A 17,713-nucleotide genomic window follows, 5' to 3' on the forward strand; every position below is an offset into this window, starting at 1 on the left:
AAATATGCGGAGGTTTGATGGATAATTCAGGTTTTTCAAAACGACCCATTTGATCCCTTTCTTGCAGCGGGAGTGATGAATTATGGGAAATACCCCTTTACCAGAGCTCGCGCGGGGCAACAATGGAGGAGCAGAGGAGGGCTCGCGGCGGGCGGTCACGGGAGCGTGGGCCAGTGACGTCACTCCCCTAACCCGGGCAGCAGCCTTTTGAGTCGCGAGGAGAGGCGAGCAGGAGCGCGTGAGCAACTTTTAAGGAACGCGGGCCGAGTCGGGCCAGAGTGTCCGGGAGAACGGCTTCCGCGCTGCTTCCTCCCTCCGCCCGGTGACGCGTCCGCTTCTCGGGGTCTTTTTCGTGTCCAGCGCCCGCCGCGGCCAGCACCAACCCGGGTAAGTGGTCTCACTAACCCGCCCTGACTGACGGCTCCCCGGTCGTTCGTCAAGAGAACCGCGCGACCGTCTGCGCCGTCTCAATGTTTGCGGTTAATTAGGACCGCAAAGTGGTTCGGAAGCGCCGCGCTTTCGGTTCTAAGAGCTCGGCAAACACGCTCAATAAGTCCTCGGCAAACTCGTGTGTTTGGGCTGCTGCTGGAAGTTGGAGGCTGCGACCAGAAGCTCCGTGCAGGAACCTTCGGAATCATTAACCTGCCCTCGCCGGTGAAGTTGCAGACATTTCTGCATAAAGGGCTGCAAACACGCCTCCCGGGGTGCCACAAATGTGCAGCAAAATCCTCGTTTTTCCCGGCGGTGTGTCCCTTCGTGGGAGCTGGACCGCAGCTGTCCTTAATGGGCCAATCAAAACCCGCCTAACGCGGCTTCATCTCGCCTCAAAAATGCGTTTTATCCCCGCAAAAGCGTCTCATAAACGGGTGCAGTTTTCAGAAACTAAAGCAGAACCTCGCTCCCAGTCACTGTTGCCATGCGGCCCAGTGTTCCGAGGTGGAAACGAGCACCTGGTACCGTTAATAGCACTGGAGGGATGAGTTTAACACACTGACTCGGTCTGGAATGCTCACCAAGATATTTTTAGAGTTAATAATTGGCGAGGTCGTTTCAGGCAAGACGGTGAGCAAACTGCTGGAGGGAGTTTATGGAACAGAAACATCAGCCCCGATCCCCAGAGTCTTCCTCCAGGAATCCACCCAACAGGTCGGACTTCAGCAACGGGTTCCAGTTAGAACCTTAGAACCTTCAGACAAATGTTGCTATCAGAGCGCTAATTAGCAGCTCTGCTGCACGTTTGTTGCGGCTTGTGAGGCTCATTAGAGCCGTCAGCATGTTCCTGCCTGCAGAAGCTCGATTTATGATGTTATGTTTGGACCCCTGCTGCCCCGCCGGACATTTCCGACCCCGAAACCATCGCGGGGCGCATTTGGGTCCGTCGCTTGTTTCCGGAAACGCTGAAATACAAGCAAACGCCGTCGAGGTTGGACTTTTAAAAGCTCCTGTTTTCCCAGGTTCGAGGGAGCGGAGGGCTGCATGGACCGGACCCCATCATGAAGAGCCTGAAAGCCAAGTTCAGAAAGACCGACGTGAGTACCGCGGCACCACCGCGTGTCTGAGTCAGCGTCTGCACATGCACGCTCGCTGCCGCGCCAGATGATTAATGGCGGGCTCTAACAACCTCGTGGGGGTCAGCGGCGTCGCTCTGGGGGGGGTCAGCGGCGGCCCACGCGGCTCCTTCATCGACTGGAGGAGACGGCAGCAAAGAATTTTCATGTTGGCTCGTCTGCGAGGACGCTAATGTCGCCTCCCCCTGATGGGAATCGATTAATCCTGACATAAACACGCATATCTGCGTGGGGGGGGGGGGGGGGGATTATCCCCATCCTGATGAGTCTGAATCAGTGGTTAGGGAGGGGTGTCTGCATGTTGGTTCATTCGGCTGTTGACACAGGAAGTGAGGCGTCTCCGCTGCGTCTGACTCAGCTGTTGTCACGGTGAGCACGAGGACGCGGCCAAACCCGAGACGGGAAAAATCTGGAGGGTTTGTGGATGAATAGGACAAGTTTTATGGAGTACTGGGAGTGGGGCAGCGGGGGGGGGGGGGGAGTAGAGTCCTTCTGTCCTTGGGAGGGGCACTTCAGTTGGAGTACGTCCTGCTGGGAGCTGCAGTGGAAGGTCCCAAATGCCTGCGGCTCCACGGGGAGGGGGGGGGGGGGGGTGTGTCCTGGTCCAGATGAGGGGTCGGGATAAAAAGGTTCCTCGGCCTGTGAGGGAAAACTAAACCAGCCTTCTGTCATGTTTGGAAGCGAGCGTCCTCTGTTAGAAAGTAGCCGGTCGTGGGCGGCGTTGGAGATAAAAAGGAAGAGCGGCGGATGAGAATGTTGCCTGGAAACGCCGCTGAGCCCGTCTGCAGCCATGCGTGCACACACTCGCTGTCGCACTCGGACACACAATGCAACTGTGATAAGTCCAGGTTTTTGACCACCAGTACCCGGTTCTGGGCCACCAACTGGACCTGAAAGTTGTGGTTTAAGACCTTTATAACCGACCCCTCAAGTAGAAACTCTTTATTGTTGTTGGTTCATGCAACAGCCTCAGTGTGTGGATGTATTTTCTTCCATTTAACCCGTTTGTGGACGTTTCCCAACAAAATGCAGTAAATTAGTCAGAACTTTGGCTCTGAACCACCAGTGCTGCCCTGTCTGGAGAGGACGGGCGGCTCCAGGGCACCTCTGCAGCGCCATTATCGCCCTGTTTTGGTCTCGTTTATCGAGTGTTTGCATCTGCGGGTGATTTATGGATTCCTCTTCGCCATGTTGTGATTCCAGCGTGATGGATTGTTGGACGGGAGTTTATCGAAGAAAGGTGATTAAACTCCACCGTCCTGATTGTTTTATATGAAAACGGCGTCTGGCAGAGCAGGACGGCGCCGTTCCAATGCTTTTTATAGAAACGAAGGTTATAGAAAAAGGGGGACGAGGGTCTATTTTAGCTCGTTTGTGTCAGTGAAACAGGAATGTTTCCTCCCCAAAAGCAGCCATTCATTTTAAAAAAAGAAACAGATGTCGGAGCCAATGTAAATAGCTGGTGCGGCGTCCAGAGGACGTGCAGGGCAGGATTAGCGCCTTCCTCCGTCTTCGTTGTTTCAGCTCATCTTCTCTTTCTCTCATCATCTATCTTGTGGGGGCGGGAAGAGCTGCGGGCCAGTCGGCTCCAGCAGACGTGCGTGAGCCCACTGGCCCACGTGCGCATATTTACTGCAATATTTCAATGAATTCCGACAGGAAGCGGCTGCGCGGAGTGTGTGAGGAAGGTGCGTCGCAGCGTTTTTACGCCCTTGATGGGAAACGGGGGATCTTGTTCTAACGGGGGCAGCGTGGCTGCGTCACGGTCTCCTGTTAAGTTCCGAGTGTTGCTCCGTCTGGCCTCGTGAGCCGGTTCTGTCGCTGTGCGAGGTCATCGTGGACTGGAGGAATTCCTGAGCGTCCTGACATATTCACATATCCCGGAGCAGACTGTGTGTCTGCCTTTAAGTGTTGTTTGTGTTCTCTTTGTCCACCTGAACGTGTTCCAAATGTATCACTGGAATTTTGGGATTCATTTGTGGACAATTTTGGTTAAACATCCTGTGTGTGTGTGTGTGTGTGTGTGTGTGTGTGTGTGTGTGTGTGTGTGTGTGTGTGTGTGTGTGTGTGTGTGTGTGTGTGTGTGTGTGTGTGTGTGCGTGCAAATGCCGGTGTTTAGGACCAGCAGACGGTGTAATCTGGTTTCTGGGAATTGGTTTGGCTAACGGCCTCCAGACTTTGAGGCTGCTTCATATTTGAACCATCAACTGTCAAATACGCGGGATTTGTGGTTTCCGTGGCAACTCCACGGTTACTAATCGTCCAGAGCGTTGGCAGAGCATCGCCGACGGGCCGGCCAATCGTCCGTAGCGGGACGTTATGTAACCGCCCAGAAGATGGTGCAGGGAGCAGAAAAACTTACCTTTTAACATTCATGTTGCCGCTTCTTTGGGGATTTTATTGCTCCCAAATCCACAGTTGATGAACCTGGAGTTCTGTTCTCACTCTTTCGGCTGGATCGTGTGCAGAGCTGTCAGATTTGCCCCCCCCCCCCCGCAGGTGCACCACCATGTCAGAGATAAGAAAATCCTGGAGAGGTTGAATCTGCTCTGGGGAGGTCAGAAAGAGGGGATGGCAGTGCCTGTATCCGGGATATTTGACTTTCATTGGGGAACAATGGAAGGAAGCAGTGACGCATCATCCATCTTTCATGCCGGGGGGGTCAAAGCAGTCCTGCTGTATCTGAATTTGTAGGAAAGTCCTGAACAAATAAGGATTCAGGCGGTGAATGTCAGGTTGGTGGGCTCGGTTGCTCGTACTTCCTGACATCGCCTCACCTTTTATTTCACTCTTCTGTGAAGTTTGAAGGTCTCTGCTTTCCGAATCCGTCCCACCGTGTCCTCCTGTCCACATTCTCCCTCATTGTGGTTTTTTTTATACTCTCGCCGCTTCAGAAAAGTGGGCAGTAATTACTCGGAGAAATTTTAATGAAGTCTCGTAGCGAGTGCCGACCTTCCCCCCCAGAGACCACATTAAGGACTCCGCCCCCGCTGTTTTGGACAGACCTGCTCCAAATGAGACGGTTTGCTCTGACTTCCTGACTCCGCTGGGCCAGATCACATGACATCGCCGGCCTACTCACATAGGTACAGTCTATAGGATTGTATATGTTCTGTGTCCATTCTGATTAAACCCCGAATCAGCCCTTCATACCAGCTAAACCCCGTCCCCCGTCTGCTAGACTAATCAGGATTACCAGAAGCTTCACACACTTTCACATCATGTCTGCACTCGCACACGCACACACACACACACACACACACACACACACACACACACACACACCCCTGCGTCCACCCAGTCTCTGTCTAATTGATGCTGGGATTATCTGGTCTCCACGCAGCTGCTGCTTCATAACTCCAGTTCAACCGAGCTCAACACTTCACACGCCGTTTTAAAAAAAAAAACCAAAAAAAACTCGCCGGTTCTGACGTAGAAAGCGGGGGAAGGAGGATCTCATCACGAGTTATGCGATGCGACCGCTGTGTTAACTGGAGCGGCGCGGCCAAGCGGATCACATGAGAACGTTTTGAAGTGACGCTTTGTGCGGCGGACCAAGCGTCGGCGGTCCCCCGCTGCCGACGTCGGGGGCAGGAAGTGTCAGACGGAGTTTGAAAGACGTGTAGAAGAACTGGGTTACAGGGTCCTGGTTCGGTTCTGTCCGAAGTAGAGCCGGGAGTGACGGGAAACCCTCGTTATCTGAGACGAGGGTCCGGTTTTAGCCTCACGGGTCTCAAAGTTCTGGTTGCAGTTTATCGCAGGTTTTGAAACAAGCTGTGACCTCAGGAGTTCCTCCGGCGCCGGCCTGTAATCATCTCTGGAGCATGACACGGCCCGGTTGGAAATAGGTTCTCGAGGCTTCTCCACCGCGTCATGCGGTTGTCACGCCGCTCACTTGGCTGGACGGGGAACGCCATCATCATCCGACCGCCGCTGGCTGCTTTGATGATCGGAGGCTTTGATGACGATTGTTTTTGCTGTGTTTAAAAAAATTAAATAAAATTCCGTTTTTCTCTTCTTGTTCACCAAAGTGGACAACACGATATTTTGTGGGTAATGCTCAGAAGAAAATGTTTTAAACATGATCCAATTAAAACAGGAAGTGCCCCCGGGCGTTCTTTAGCCTTATCTGTCTGCATACAGCCTCCACAAACAGCAGGAAAAGCCTTGGAAATTCGGAATACTGCAGTTCTGGAGTGGATGCTGTGCGTGCATGTGTTTGCATGCTCATTTAAGGGCAGACGTGCACGTGTTCACATGTGCTCGTGGGCCTCTCGGGATCACGGGAGCGAGTTAAACACTGAAACACTCGGAGAAAAGCAGAATAAACCAGAGGAGAAAACGGAACAATAGCAAGAGAGCCTGCTGCGAAGGGGGCGGGGCCTGTTGAGGAGGGGGTGGGGTCTGCTGGGAGGGGGCGGGGCCTGGCTCGTCCTCCTCTGACCCCGGTTTGGTCCACGTTGGTTGTTTTGTTTGGCTCATTCGGAACTGCTGGGACGATCTTCACTCACCAAAATGTGAAATATGAGACGCCGTCTTTGACCACCCATCGATCTCATCAGTGGTTCGGAGGGTGGTTCAGGGTCCTCCGTCTGTGTAGCGTGTTTCTGTCTGTGCAACCAATGAGGGGACCTCGGGGGCTCGGCTGAAACGTGCACGTTGGTGGCTATAAATGATTGCTCGGGATGGCCTCGGGCGTGCTGAAACTGCTCCGGCCTGCTCCAACTATCCCTTCACAGCTCATGAGCAGCCCCTCCATCTTAATGACTGTTTCCAACTGTGTATTTATAGGGCGGGAACGTGCATCTCCGAGCCGAGCAAGTGTTGCATGGGGGCTTTTGAAATGGATGGTTTGTTGCAGTGTATTCGTTGGTTCCTGTAGCCCGTATAAAAGCACCAACTGTCAGGGAATCCTGACGGCGAGCGGCTGTCGGCGGCTCCAGGTACACGAGGCCTCGTGCGAGTAGTGAAACGAGGGGAAAATTCCCATGATGTCAACTGATTTGAGTCAAGACGGCAGTTTTGTGAAATGTGAGGCAACATCTTTCATTATCAGAGCGACCATCTGGTCTTTGTTTAGTGTGTGTGTGTGTGTGTGTGTGTGTGTGTGTGTGTTTTAAGGCTGCTAAGCGGTTTCAGCTGCAGCCTTGCAGAAGGGATGCATTGTTTGAGGACCTCGGAGCATCTGCTTTGTTCCAGATAAGAGGTTTGAAGTTAATAGCTGCTCCGATCAAAGGACAGAGATGTTGTTGGTGCATCAGTCTTTGATCTACCCCCCCCCCCCCCAACATTTATTTATTCACTCTCCAGAACTTCCTGGCTGCTCCATCGTCATCTCCCATCCAGCTCAGGCACTTTAGTTCTGTTCTCTTTAACGTGACCGGATGATCTCATCCCCGACTCACCCTTTTTTACCCTTTTTTACCCTTTAATGCCCCTTTGCTGTTCCACTGTTCTCGTTTTCTGAACATTTAATTGGAATTGCAGCCTCGTTGGAGTGTTTGCATGCAACCGGCCTGAAATCTGCCCTATCTCCTCCTCAGGAGACGCTTGTTTTCCAACAGCCTCAGGACGGTCCTGGTGGGTCCACCAGACACTTCCTGTTGAGCCGACCCTGACGCTCGTCCCCATCGGGTTACGTTTCCATGCAGTTTCTGGATATCTAACAATTCCTGTTCTGCCTTTTACAACCTCTCCAATCTAAATTTCCTGGCTCGCTGAGCCCGTTTGGGGTTTACAGAGTCCACCAATGCAAGTTCATCAGCCAATAAATGAGCCCAAGGGCCTCCTGCTGTGTTGCTAATCAGTTCCGGACTAATGCAGTCCTGAATTAGTTTTATAAGCTTTTACCACCATTTCATGTGGGCCTGAAACATTGGAATTAAAAAAAAAAAAAAAAGGGTCACGTCACGTTTGCTACTTTAAGAGCGGAAGGAATTAAAATTAGGAGCAAAATCTTCACACCACCTCCAGTTCATCAGCCTTCTCTCCTCATTTACCCAGTTTTTTTGCTGCCCTTGGCCACCCCTGGTTCTGGACAAACAGGAAGCTCTCAGTGTGTCTTAATAAGTGTCTAAAGCCAGAGAGGGAACAGCCACTACCAACCACACCCTTATCCCTCTGTAAACACGCTTATCTGGGCAGGAGGAGGAGGAGGAGGAGGAGGAGGAGGAGGAGGAGGAAGGGTCTGAAAGAGGCTGAGTTGTGGTGGAAATGCATCTGAAACCAGGTCCAGACGGGACGCTTTCACTTCCCGGTGGCACCACTCATTCAGATGTGGCTAGAGGAAGGACATTTATGGTTCTAGCTCTGCAATATGAGAACCTTTGATGGCTCGTTGGTGCCGAGCCTCCTGGTGATCCCGCTGCCAGCGGGATTATCTGCTCTGCTCTGCCACGACATTATCTGTGCATGTGGCAGTTTTCCGCTCTGCTGGAATCTGTCCACCAAGCTCTCCGTGTCGTGATGGTTCCCCCACAGCTTTACGCACATTTGCTCCGTCCCAGACGGTTCTCATCGTCCTGCAGCTCGGACGACGTTTCGGGATTTAAACGGAGAGTTGTGTGATCGTCAGCTCTCCCCTCTGAGTCGCGGCGCTCCGTGATTCCTGCTCCTCCCTTCCTGGAACAGAAGAGCTGCTGAATTACAGATCAGCCTCTTTGAAGATGGGGAAACCAGGGCAGTGGGAACGGTGGCGCCCCCCCCCCCCCCCCCCTTTCGTGTTTATTCCACTTCTGCAGTCCCAAGTGGGGAACTATTTTGATGCTCGGTTTCCCTCAAATTCCCCCACATCCCAAACACGCCCCCTCGGCCATGTCTCCAGGTAACGTGACCGTCTTTGCAGCAGTTCCGAACGTCTCTTTGCTCCGGGAATATTGGGAATCCTCCTTCACGTGTCCGCCAGCGGCACAATAAAAGTGCCTGAGAAATTTCTCACCCTGCAACGAGCTCCCAAATTCCATCACACCTCGCTGCTTTGAAGCCGAGATCAAAGGCTTGAATCGGTGATTCCCAGCCAATCGGCCGCTCCTTTTTTAAAGGTTTATATCTTTGACCTGGTCTATATGAATAATCCCACAGGTCTGGTTACCGTCGACCTTCAGAGTGTTTTTAGGGATCGTTTTCCACCAGCTGTGCAAAACTTAGTGCTGTGAGTGCAGCTGGGCTTTAGCCACGGTGGCTATTTGTGTGGCTACGTTGCTCTTTATAAAAATAGGGTCCCCTTTGCCCCCCCCAGGTATTTGCCCCACTATCACGTGTAGGTCACTGGGTTATCTGCTCACATTCAATACTCTGCTGTGCTGACATGAACACGTGGCTCCGTTGTTGCTGAATACAGCGGCGGACCGGAGGTGAACGGGTTCAGCTCTCCTCCTCACAGCGCCGCTGGATTAGCACGTTTCAAAGTTCACGTCAGTTGGAAATTCCAAGATCTTTTAATTGCTGTAATAAGAAATAACAAAATAACTCCGCAAATTGCATCAGTTCTCCTTAACGCTCCCAGTTTTGAGATGATTTGCTTTATTGTCTCTTGTTAAAGGTCCTTGCTTCTCTCTCTCCTGACAAAGGTCAACGAGTGGAACAAGAACGATGAGCGCCTGCTCGCTGCCGTGGAGCACGGCGAGGCGGAGAAGGTGGCCTCGCTTCTCTCCAAGAAGGGCGCCAGCGCCGTGAAGCTGGACAACGATGGCAAATCGGCGTGAGTACTCGCTGCTGGCGGCGAACGCCCGACCCGGGTGGAACGGGACGTCCCGGGCGTGCTGCAGGACGGACGCCGCTCCCACTGTTGGCCCAATTTATCAAAGACTGACAGAACAAATCTGCAAGTTTGAATCTTTAATGAAAACAGCAGCGAGTCCCAGAGCAGAGCCTGGTGTGGGGGGGTGCAGGGCTCCAAAGGCACAACCACAAATCCAACCTAATTCCACAGTTCTCTCCTCCTCCTCAGTTAAACCTCTTTTGCCTTTCACCCCCAACTGTGCTGAACAAGTAAATTGATTATTGAATGTCTCTTGTTCTGGTGCGTTTCAGCTGTTCTCACTGTTTGGGTGTCCAGGCAGCATTAAATCTGCATCGCGCTTTTAAAAAATGAATGGCCAGAGCTAAAAATACGGCTGTTTTCCTTCTCCCGACATTTCCAACCCTTTATCCAGCCTCCCTGGCATCCAGGCCGCCGATAACGGCTCCGTGATAATATTTGACCTCTTTATTTTCCCTGGAACGCGCCACCCGCCCACATCGCCGTCTGAAGCAGCTCGGGCAAAAACACGGGAACCAAATCCAACGCGCACATTCTCGCGTGCTGAAACGCACAGGCAGGAATTCGTGTCCCCGCAGGAGCGCCGGTCCTTGACCTTTTCCTCAGCGTGTGTCTGGAACACAGACGCAGACCTGCGGGGAGTGTAGAGCTGTGCAGCTTTTCAGGGTGCAGAGGAGGAGTCTCCAGTATCTATGGTGATAAAACCTAATGGAAAGGCATGTGGGCAGTCAGTGGGTGGGTGTGTGTGTCCTATATACGTGCTCCCACGATCACACCCGGTGGGGGAGGGGAAGCTCTGGTTTTGAGTTCTACTTGCAGAGGTGGAACAACTGCACACGAAACAACAACCAAAGCTTCACCTTAAAGGGGAAAAACTGTTCCATAAAGCAGGAAATGAGTCAAAGATGGAAGAGAAGCCACTTAATATATTACGTTATCATAACTCCTGTAATTTGGGGTGATTTACACTGTAAAACAGCCCTTTTTTTTGTGTTGTTGGAACAAATATCTTGTGTTTTCTGTGCCCAGCCTTCACGTGGCAGCAGCGCGTGGTCAGACCGACTGCCTGTCCGTCCTGCTCGCCCACGGGGTCGACCTGTCGATCACCGACGCTGCAGGTACAGTCGGCGTCCACATTCTGCTAATCTGGCGAACACTGAAGTCCTGCTTGCTTCACGTGGTCTCTAATGCTTCTGCAGGTTTTAATCCTTTACATCTCGCTGCCAAAAACGACCACATCGAGTGCTGCAGGAAGCTCATTCAGGTACGGGGGACCGGTTCAAACGTCTGCCGCCGTAAGTGGGCGGAGCCAATTGTCTGGAACGTCACTTTGTTCTTTTGTGGGTGATGGATTTATTGATCCTAAGCCTTCGTAATGGCACACAAGGATTCTACAATCCCTCACTACTGTCACGTCATAACTAACGTTGAAGCATTTGCCGTGTTTCCTGTTTGACCTTCAGAGTAAAAGTCCTGTGGACGCTACGGACGCCTCGGGGAGAACCGCCCTCCACCACGCCGGTAAGCATCTGCCAGATTAGCCACTTTAAATTTCCCCACAAGGAATTCCATCTTTCTCTGGACCTGCGTGTCTCTCATTGTCCGATTGTGTTCACTCAGCCGCTGGTGGGAACGTGCACATCGTCCAGCTCCTGTGTGAACTCAAGAGCCCCGTCGACCTGAAAGACGCGGTACGTGGTTTCCTGCCGGTGCAGCCGGGTTTTGATTGATATGACACCGAGTGTGTGTACGTGTGAATGTGTCTGTGGGAACCGGGGCCGCAGACGTGTGGTCACCTTGGCTACAAGGCGCCGCGCCTGTGGTTCTTCTACCCAGCTGCGGTGTGTGTGTGTGTGATGTTGATATTTGTGTATGAAGTGCCAGGTTTAACTCGCCACAGCTGGACTGGACACAGTCCCCAGTCTCTAAGGCTGTGGTGGTGTGTTGTGGCTTCACACACCAGGTACAATACTGGTTTCATGTCTATGGTAAATGACTCACTTCTGCCCTTAAGGCTGGTTACAATTCCTCCCCGCTCGCCCGTTTTTAGGGTTAAAGTCATAATCGTCTGCAAATGTGCACGTGTGCGACCGGTCTGCTTTCCGTGTCTGCGTGGACCAGTCATCTGGAACTTATTGGCGCTAACGTTTGGAGCGGAACATGCCAGCTTGTTAGCCTCGAGCCGTAGCGGATATTTATACGTGATCTTTATTGCAGTTAAACAAATACAGAAAGAAATGAGAGGACGTCTGCAGGGGCCTGCAAAGAACTGCATCAAAGTGTGTTTATAGAAAATCAAGTACTGTGTATGTCGGTTTCAGAGGCACTTGGTGTGTGTGTGTACATCTCAACCTGGACCGAGATTTCAAGTCAATTGTGAGGAAAGTTGATCTTTGTGGGACTGGATTTTGTGCTTTTTGGGAAATAAATGTGGCCTCGGTGACTTAAGCCAAGCTGTGGCCTAAAGGACTGCAGTTCCCATGATTCCAGAGTGCCAGAGACACCTGGTGGGCGGAGCCTGATCCTCTATCACTGGATATGTCATTGAATGCATCGCATGGCTCTTTTCTCCAGAGGCACATTAACTTCATATGGTTTTTAAAGTCTCGTTGGATATGAACAGAAAAGTCCAGATTGCGTTGGTGTTTGACACGACTCACAGTAGCTCTGGCGTCCACCTGTCCTCTGGTGGACTTTTTAATCCTGCTTCTGTCTCTTCCTGGAGAGACCGTGGAGCAGAGCAGACGGGGCTGTTCAAGTCGTTAACGGGGCTCTGAGGAAGCCGCAGCATAGTTGTGTTCTCTGGCGCGTGGAAACGGTCTTGTAATATAAAACACAAATCTGCGCTGACACTCCTTACCGGTCTCTGACCTCCTCCTCCTTGGACGCAGTCCTGGATTTTTATACCTCTGTCAGCAGCACTCGTGGCTACAGGCTGTACGTCTTGGGGGTTTGTCTGGCCCCGTTCTCGTGAACACGATATCTCGGGAACACCTTAAAGGAATTTAGAGTTTGGCAGCGAGGTCCGGAGCCAGGAATAAACTGCGTGGAGGTCAAAGGTCACGGGGAAAGAATGTGGTCAAGTGAAAGATTAAAAGATTGAAGTGTTTTTTCCCCTCTGAATCTTTGAATCGTGGTCATTAGATTAGCCGATGCAGAGCGTCATGTGGTTCCACCGTGAGAAGAGGCTCCAACCGTCCCGGGAGACGGGGTCGAGTCGCGATCCAGCCCGTCAGATGTTTGTTTGAGCTGTGTGACGCATGTTCGGGGGGTCGTGTTGGACGTCAGCGGCTGGGCTCCGTCGGCCTGAACGCTCGCCCCTGTAAATATTCAGGGATTTCCTCTTAATCATGTCGGCAGGAGGACGACCCGCGGCGCCCCCGCTCCCTTCTCCCGTCCCACCGAGACTTTTCTCACCGCACGCTCACGACATCTCGTCCCACATAAACACGTCACTCAGGATGAGTAGTGGACGGAGGAGTTGGCCCACCGCTAACATCTGTGGACGTCTGTTTCAGGACGGCCTCGCGCCCCTGCTGTGCGCGGCGAAACACGGCCACGCCGACGCGTGCGCCGCTCTGCTGGACTACGACGCCGACGTCAACGCTCCCGATAACGTCGGCAGGTACCAGCAGTCGGGTTGTTCGCCTCAATAGCGACTCTTCGGATGCCGACGTGTGTTTTTGTGGTGCAGGACGGCGTTGATGTTGGCCTGCGAGTCAAACGCCGCGGCCGCCGTGGAAGTCTTGGTCCAGCGGGGAGCCGATCTGTCGGCGTTAGACTCACAAGGCCACGATGTCGGACACTTCGCCAAGCTGTCGGGCAGCCTGGAGATTAAAAACGCCCTGAACAGACTCATCTTAGGTGAGACTGGTGACATCTAGTGGTGCAGGTGGTGACTGCAGCCCTTTCAATCTATGCAGGAATACGTCAGCTAAGAGCATCCAACTTTAAAGATATGTCCATAATTACATGGTCTGATACACATGTATGCAAAATAACTCGATACTGCCATCTAGAGGACGCCTTAAGTAAAATCCGGTCATATTGCGTTAGATTCCTTAATCAAATTATTCTCTTCTGTTCTATTTTTGACAGATCCAAAGTCTCCCAGAAGTCCTCAGGTAAGACCCCCAAGGACGCGCCGAAACCGACAAAGAAAAATCGAATGTAGCTTAATGGTTGACCTTAACCTGATTTATTTATTCTGATTTGCCCATCCAGAGGAATTAATTCTGTAGATTTGTTTTACAACAGTCTCTTTATTCCAAAACAATTCTCGTTATAGTCTTCAGATTCTCTTACTAACCAGCACTGACACCCACCTCTTTTTTTTCCCCTGTTGCATTTGTTGACTCCTCAGCATGATCAGGTAGCTAAGCTAAGTGATGAGCGGATCACAACTCCCAAAAAAAGAAAAGCACCTCCGCCTCCTATTAGCCCACAGCAGGTAAACGCATGTCTCGGTCTGCTTCCTTAGTCCACCACTCCTGACTTTAATGCATGGTGATGTCATGTCCGCCCCCTCTGTCTTAAAGAGAATTCTTCTGTCACCATTTTTAATCATTAGTGCCCAAATGGTAGCAAACCTCTTAAATTAGCCAACGGTGTCATTTTAGTGCATCAGTTTAGCATCATTTTCTGATCCGATTGGACAGCAGGTGGGTTTCAATAAAACGTGTAGGTAAATTAGGACGGACTGAGGTGTCCTGAGGCTAAACTGCACTAACGGGATCTTTCCTCAGAGCTCTGGACCTGCTTCTCCTTCAGTTGTCTCCACGACCCCCTCGTCCAGCAAAAATGACACCCCCAAATTCTTCAACTACAAGGTACCAGAACAAGCCGGAGCTTCTGAGCAACGTTCTAAACAACAGGAGTTTCAGAAAGCATTCCCCAGGCTGACCTTCCTTCCACCTTCCCTCATCTGTCTCCTCTCCCCTCCCCCATTGCCGTCACTCCCCCATGTCAAAGGATGACGAGGTCGGAGGAGCCGAGCTGAGAGGGGAGGTCGAGCAGAGGGACGTGCTGCTGGAGGTGAGCGACGACCCGCGGACGGCGAGTCTTCCCCAGCCGGAGCTGAAGGTGAGAGCAGCCGACGTGCTTCAAGTTGTTGAGACTTTGAACTGGGAGAAAGTGGAGACGGAGGCCGATGCTATTGAGGAGAGTTTAATGAGCTGAAGCCAACCCAGTGGTGTGTTCAACGGTGGGAGCCACTTCGTCAGCGTCACTTTGTTGTTGCTTTTAACGCCGAGAAAAACACTTTGGAGCAACGTTTGTGCTGCGATCTGACACCCTGGGCATTCCTGAAGGAGGTCCTACCTAATCTTTAAACCTGTCTCAACTCGCTCAGCGTCTTCAGCAGGTCGATGGTGGCCCTTAACGCAGCTGTGTGCGTGTGTGTGTCGTCCACAGGTCGAGCACGGTCTTTCGGCATCGGCGGCTCTGGTTTCTGCTCTGCAAGCCAAGATCACAGCGCTGACTCTGGAGAACCAGCAGCTCTGCGACAAACTGAAGGTACGAAAGAGGAAAATAAGCAGCCGGCCGGGCCTTCGTGATTCGACTGAAACTCACCGACTCTGCTGCTGTCGCCTCGCAGAAGCACCCGACGGGTAACGAGGACCCGAGAGAGAGCAGCCGCCCCAACAGCATGACGTCCAACGCCTCCTTTCACTCCACGCAAGATGAATTCGACGTCTGCGCCGGCGACAAAGATGACGCTTCCGACAGGCGCGAGGGAGGAGGCGGCAAGGAGGAGGTCCGGCTGCTGAGGCAGGCGCTGGAGAGCGTCCAGTTAAAACTGCTGGAGACCCGGAAGGAGAACCGCTCGCTCCAGTCGCAGCTCAAACCGGAGCGGGACGAGTACGAGAGGGTGAGGGAGAAAGGACGAGAGGAGGAGCTGATGGAGAGCCTGGCGGAGCTGCAGGCCAAGCTGACAGACACCCAGGAGCGATACCATCAGGCGGTGGAGGAGGTGGAGGAGCTGAGGGGGCAGGTGGGAAGGGAAGGTGGAGAAAGGACGGAGAACCAGGACGTCCAGAGGCTGGAGCAGGAAGTTGGACAGCTGAAGGCCCAGCTCGTCCGTTCGGGTTGCGAGCAAGAGGAGGCGGCCCGGCGAATGAGAGACCTGGAGGAAGCGCTGGGGAGGGCGGAGGAAGAGCGGCGGCGTGTGGTGGAGGAGAAGCAGAAGGAGGCGGCGATTGAGGAGCTGTACAAGGAGGCGCAAGAGGAGATCAAGATGCTTCAGGTTGGTGTTTGGGTGTGAGGGCTGACCAATGCTCGTCTGACCTGATCCATCTGTCCTGCAGGAGGCTCTGAGGGGGACGGTCCCCGTGGACGCAGCAGCAAGAGACTTCGAGGACATGAAGGCGGAGCTCGATGAGGTCATTTCCGGGCTGCAGCGCCGCCTGCTGGAACTGTCGCACTCCTACAGCGAGACCAAGAGTCAGCTCAGCGTGGCTCAGAAGCAGCTGGTCGAGGCTCCGCCTCCCCCGTCGGAGGAGGAGCGGGTTCAGGAGCTGCAGGACGAGGCGGAGCAGCTGAGGAGGCTGCTGGCAGAGGCAGAGAAGAAGAACGTGGACGCCCGGGCGGAGATCCTGCTGCTGAAGCAGGAGGCGGAGTCTCAGGCGCAGAGTACGGTGGCCCTTTCTGACCACATGCAGGTGATGTCATCGCTGGGAAACGCCATCAAAGAGCTGGAGAGCCAGACGGAGAAGCTGAAGGAGGAGCTACAGCAGAAGACGCTACAGGTGGAGGCACTGCAGGACAGGTGGGGGACACGGAAGGCACGGTTGGAGGTTTTACTCCAGCCTGATGTTGTGTGTTCTCGTCCCCAGACTGGCCGCAGCGAGCGACGTCCGTCCGGCTGATACGGTCTCGCGCTCGGAACACGAAAGCGTGCGAGAGCAACTGGAGGCCGAGGTGAGCCGGCTGACGCAGCTCCTCCAGGGGGCCCTCAGGAAGCAGGACGAGATGGCTCTGGAGGCTGCTGAGGCCTGGCAGAAGGTGAGTGGACAGGAGGTCCCAAGATGTCCACAGGGGGACAAAAGCTTCTCATGCTCTCCCTCCTCTCTTCGCACCAGGCGCGGGAGAGCGGCGCCGAGCGGGAAGCCCTCCAGGAGCTGGCGACGTCACGGGAGGAGGAGAACCAGACGCTGAGCTCCAGGTTGGCCGAGTCCCAGGATGGCGTGAGCCAGCTGAAGCAGCTGGTGGAGAACCACGTCGCCTCGGAGAGGGAGAAGAACAAGAGGGTGAGGACCGTCGCCACGGCGGCGCCAGACATCAAAGGAGGAACCCACAATCCACACGTTTGTGCCTGCAGATCGATGATCTTTCGCGGGAGGTGGGGAAGCTGAAGGACGCCTTAAACAGCCTGTCGCAGCTGTCCTACTCCTCTGGGTCTCCGTCCAAGAGGCAGCAGCAGAGCCAGCAGCTGGACACCATGCAGCAGCAGATCAAACAGCTTCAGTACCAGCTCACTGTAAGACCTGGACCACTCGCCGTCCCTGCAGTGTCCTGGAATTAAACCTGCATTTACTGTCCTGCACAGGAGACCAAGAAGCAGCATCATGAGATCATCTCTGTCTACAGGATGCATCTGCTCTACGCTGTCCAGGTAGGGAGGGGGGTGTCTAGGGAGACGGGGGGGGGGGGGGGGGCGCGAGGGGACGGAGGACCTACTGTTCACTGGTGCCTCCTCGTGTCTGCAGGGTCAGATGGATGAAGATGTGCAGAAAGCCTTGAAGCAGATTCTGATGATGTGCAAGATGTCGGCTCCGCCCAAGGACGCCTGCTGAAGCTCCGCCCACCGGGTCCACTTGCCAAATCTACAATGAAAACGTGCACTTGAATCAACCCTCCGTCGACTTTCTGGTCCAACATTTTCGCCACTTTTGGCTGCACTTGCTTTTGTTTCCTGCTAGCAGAACCTCTTCTAGGAACGATTTAAAACCTGTTTTTACCGCCTTGTTAACCAAGTTGCCTTTCACAATATTTGATGGCCGTTTTTGTAAACGCGATTGGCTATAAAATAGAGAAAAACTGACCATCTACAAAATGTCTCCACAGTTTAGATTTTGTCTGATTTCCTTCCTTCGTACTTGAGAAGCAGAAAACGTGATTCCAGCCTCCTCCTCTTGGATTTATTTATTTCATCTACTTGAAGCCTATAGTGGTTCTGTTGGTACCGACTCACCCTTGTCCCCTCCTGACCCGTCAGTCCTGCTCGTGGAGCCTCCAGAGTCTGAAACTAAATCCATGAATTCACTGCTCCCTCAGACTGACACCCCCCCCACATTAATGTTCTGAATAAGGGAAATAATTTTGTATTGTTGAACAAATGCACAGTTCATGTCTCTGCCAATGTTATTAAATTTTCCAGATACTGTAA

General features: G+C 53.1%; 1 protein-coding gene across 3 annotated transcripts; it reads left to right on the forward strand.

The window, feature by feature from the left end:
• Positions 1–111: 111 nt before the first annotated feature.
• rai14 (retinoic acid induced 14) lies at positions 112–17,713 on the forward strand. Of its 3 annotated transcripts, XM_029837503.1 has the most exons (22): positions 112–387; positions 1,455–1,529; positions 9,137–9,267; positions 10,357–10,445; positions 10,527–10,591; positions 10,791–10,848; positions 10,948–11,018; positions 12,846–12,952; positions 13,022–13,191; positions 13,426–13,451; positions 13,691–13,777; positions 14,073–14,156; positions 14,299–14,409; positions 14,740–14,841; positions 14,924–15,042; positions 15,073–15,571; positions 15,633–16,093; positions 16,161–16,329; positions 16,407–16,574; positions 16,646–16,804; positions 16,874–16,939; positions 17,034–17,713. In XM_029837503.1, the coding sequence occupies exons 2-22, from the start codon at positions 1,494–1,496 to the stop codon at positions 17,118–17,120; spliced, it is 2,865 nt and encodes a 954-aa protein (XP_029693363.1). In that variant the 5' UTR covers positions 112–387; positions 1,455–1,493; the 3' UTR covers positions 17,121–17,713. The 3 variants fall into 3 exon arrangements, with proteins under 3 accessions (XP_029693363.1, XP_029693364.1, XP_011603259.2); XM_011604957.2 differs by having other exon boundaries at positions 113–387; positions 14,924–15,571; XM_029837504.1 differs by lacking the exon at positions 13,691–13,777 and having other exon boundaries at positions 14,924–15,571.

The sequence above is a fragment of the Takifugu rubripes genome, chromosome 6, assembly GCF_901000725.2.
Source record: "Takifugu rubripes chromosome 6, fTakRub1.2, whole genome shotgun sequence".
NCBI lineage: Eukaryota > Metazoa > Chordata > Actinopteri > Tetraodontiformes > Tetraodontidae > Takifugu > Takifugu rubripes.